The following is a 2,987-nucleotide window of genomic DNA, read 5'->3' on the forward strand; positions in this document are numbered from 1 at the left end:
ATAATTGCATGCAAAATTACATATTCATGTATGCGTATGAATGTTTGTTTCCAATTATAGATTTGTTTAGTTGCATGTTGCTCTGCTACAAAATCTGTGGGTATTTTGCTGTGCAGCACAGCTTACTTTTTATGTCAGTATGTCAAAAGTTGCTGCACACGCTTCGTCTACTTTAAATCGGTTGCATATTCAATTTTATTTTAACTAAGTTTATTCAAATATTCTTGTATGCGAACCATACATAAGTACATTAGGGTGCCTTAGAAGAAAACGTCCAGAAATCTCATTATTTTGATTCCGTTGATAAAATTTTAAAATATTTTTATGTAACCCTTTTAAGCTTAAAAACTTCTATCATCTGAAGTATTTTTTTAGAAAAAAAATTTTAAAAACTAATTGTATTTATAAACAACTCGATTTTGGGGGGATTTTTAAATCGATCAAGCTCACGTACATCTTAATATAATTCAGAAATATTTTTTTTTTTTTTATGGAGAGTGATGCACCTTAGTTTATATAAGAATAATTTAACAGAGAGCAACAAAAGAAAAAGTGTTTTAGAGTTTCGAAGTTTGCAATAAACATAAATACACAGATACCTTTAGTAAGCAAAAAATCGCATTAATATCCCGTCCTAAAAAAAATTGACAATTTATTCCGCATTTTTGCTGTAAAACTGTAACGGCCATATTATTGACTCGTCGTTATTCCTTCTTATTCAACGGTTAAGTTATTCTCAGTAATTCTGAGCGACGGCGGAATAACTTTTTTGTCAATTATTCACTATGGCATAGCGAGGACTAACTTTCCGGCAGAGGAATAAATATTTATTCCAATAGTTTTTCCGAAGAGAGGAATTGACATTTGGAGTGTCAAAATATTATAGAATTTTTTTAATTAATATTGTTTTTTTTTTTTTGATATTTTAAATGCATGAAAAACTGGCAAATATTGTCCAATTCAACGTTAAGAACTTTTCCCTCTTCAAATCAAATACATTAATCAAAAAGATAAATATAAATACCACAGTGTAGAGGAATAAATTCCTTACATAATTGCCATGGGAATTATTGCGCCGCGGCTTATCACTTTAGCTTAGTCGATTGGGAAATGCAATCACCCCTATTGCGAGTGTCGAACAAGAATAGATAATCGACTACTGAGCGATTATCGATTATCGAACTATTGCGAGTGTCGAATGATCGCTCAGCAAGCGACTGTGAATGCTTTTTAATCGATCATCTTTCTACAGCCATTTTCTAGTCGTTGGAGAGTAAAGTTGATGAAAAAAGAACGAAAATGGATAAAAAGTAAGCAAATTTAAAGAAAATAAATAAAAATATACATAAATAAAAGTAATAAAATAATTATATTAAAATTACAGATCAAAAGTAGTTAGTAACAAAAAGCAACTAGCGCGATTAGTGGAGTTGATGCAAAAAAACAGCGACTTAGGAAAAGGTATCTGCGGAAAAGTTCAAGGAAAGGCAAGTTGGGAGCGGGTAGCTGTAGAGTTGAACAGTTTGGGACCACCAATGCGCTCGTGGGAAAAGTGGTTGAAGGTAAAATACAATTACATATATAGCTTTCGTAAATAAGATACACGTATTTTATTATAGGTGTGGACGGATCTTAAGAGTAAAACCAGAAAAAAAGCTTCGCAAAATAAAATAGAGCTTCGTGCAACTGGTGGGGGTCCAAACAGCTTGCATACATTTTCTGCGATGGAAGAAGCAATCATCAGCCTCCTTAATATGGATGTCTGCACTGACCCACCCGGCGAAGAATTTGGAACCGCGAACGTGGCGTCAACATCAAGGGCAAGTCAAGGCTATAGTTCGCCTACAATGGTTGTGGAAGAGTTGGAGAGTGAGGCCGAGGAAGACCCTGAAGAGTATGCAACCAATGTGACCCAAGAAAATGCTGCACCACAGGCTACTCCAACAGCAAGAAGGCACGCTGCACCACAGCCTACTCCAACAGCAAGCCGCCGTACGAATGACAAACAAAAAAGGATTGCGCTGTTGGAAAAATAAATAAACATGCAAGAGCAGCATTTTAAGGTGATGAAGAAGACTACACTCGGCTTGAAAGTACGAATTAGGAAAATTGAAAGATGGATGGAAAAGTCGGTTGCGCTCAAGGAGGAGGCTCTGGCCCTAGAAAGGGAAAAAATTGCTTTGAAAAAAGAAAAGTTTCAAGTGTATAGGGAAGAGCTTAAAAATAAGGGGAAAAATAGAGCAGATAAGCTTAGATTAAAAGCTCAGATATTGGAGTTGGAAAATGAAAGAATTTCCAACATATTGAAGTAGTTTAAGGATAGTTTTAATTTTTATTTATTTATTTTTAGACTGGATATACCTGAAGTAATATTTTAAGTTAGTTATAAATAAATACATGAAGTGATATTTTAAGTTAGTTATGAATAAATACCTGAAGTGATATTTTGTGTTATGTATAGCATATATGTACATTTTTATGAATAAGATGCATTTTTATTTTTATTTTTTTTTTCTTGGTATTAATTAATGAATTTAGATATAAGGTTAAAAAGTACTGAACATGAATTAAAAAAGGCTGAATATGTGATTTATAACCGAACTGAACTTAACTGAATAAATTAATAAAAAGCCATAACGTTAGAATTGCATGTGTTGTAAAATGTTATTTCTAATTGCCCTCGCTTCCTCACTGGCCACAGAGAGATTTTCAAAAGCTGTGTTGTCTTGAGCTCGGTCGTCCGAGTCTCGGTCGCTTAGCATTTCTTCATCGGGAAATTGAGCATTGTAGAAAATACAAATGTTATGAAGCGCTGCGCAGACGTTTATTATTTGTGTAGCTCTTTTGGGTTCATAGGGAAGCGCTCGAGCGCCTAACAAGCACCTAAAACGATTTTTGAGCACCCCAATAGTGCGTTCCACAATATTCCGTCCTTGAGAATGTTTACCGTTGAACATACATTCTGCTGATCCGGGCTCTGGGTTTGG

The 2,987-nt window shown here is 34.4% G+C and overlaps 1 protein-coding gene across 1 annotated transcript; it reads left to right on the forward strand.

Annotated features, from left to right (window-relative positions):
• The first annotated feature begins 1,124 nt into the window (after positions 1–1,124).
• On the forward strand, positions 1,125–1,598 carry LOC118734459. The gene is made up of 2 exons (XM_036464178.1): positions 1,125–1,310; positions 1,385–1,598. The coding sequence occupies exons 1-2, from the start codon at positions 1,300–1,302 to the stop codon at positions 1,596–1,598; spliced, it is 225 nt and encodes a 74-aa protein (XP_036320071.1). The 5' UTR covers positions 1,125–1,299.
• Positions 1,599–2,987: the final 1,389 nt, after the last annotated feature.

The sequence above is a fragment of the Rhagoletis pomonella genome, unplaced genomic scaffold (genome assembly GCF_013731165.1).
Source record: "Rhagoletis pomonella isolate Grant_MI unplaced genomic scaffold, Rhpom_1.0 Rhpom_scaffold_00002, whole genome shotgun sequence".
NCBI lineage: Eukaryota > Metazoa > Arthropoda > Insecta > Diptera > Tephritidae > Rhagoletis > Rhagoletis pomonella.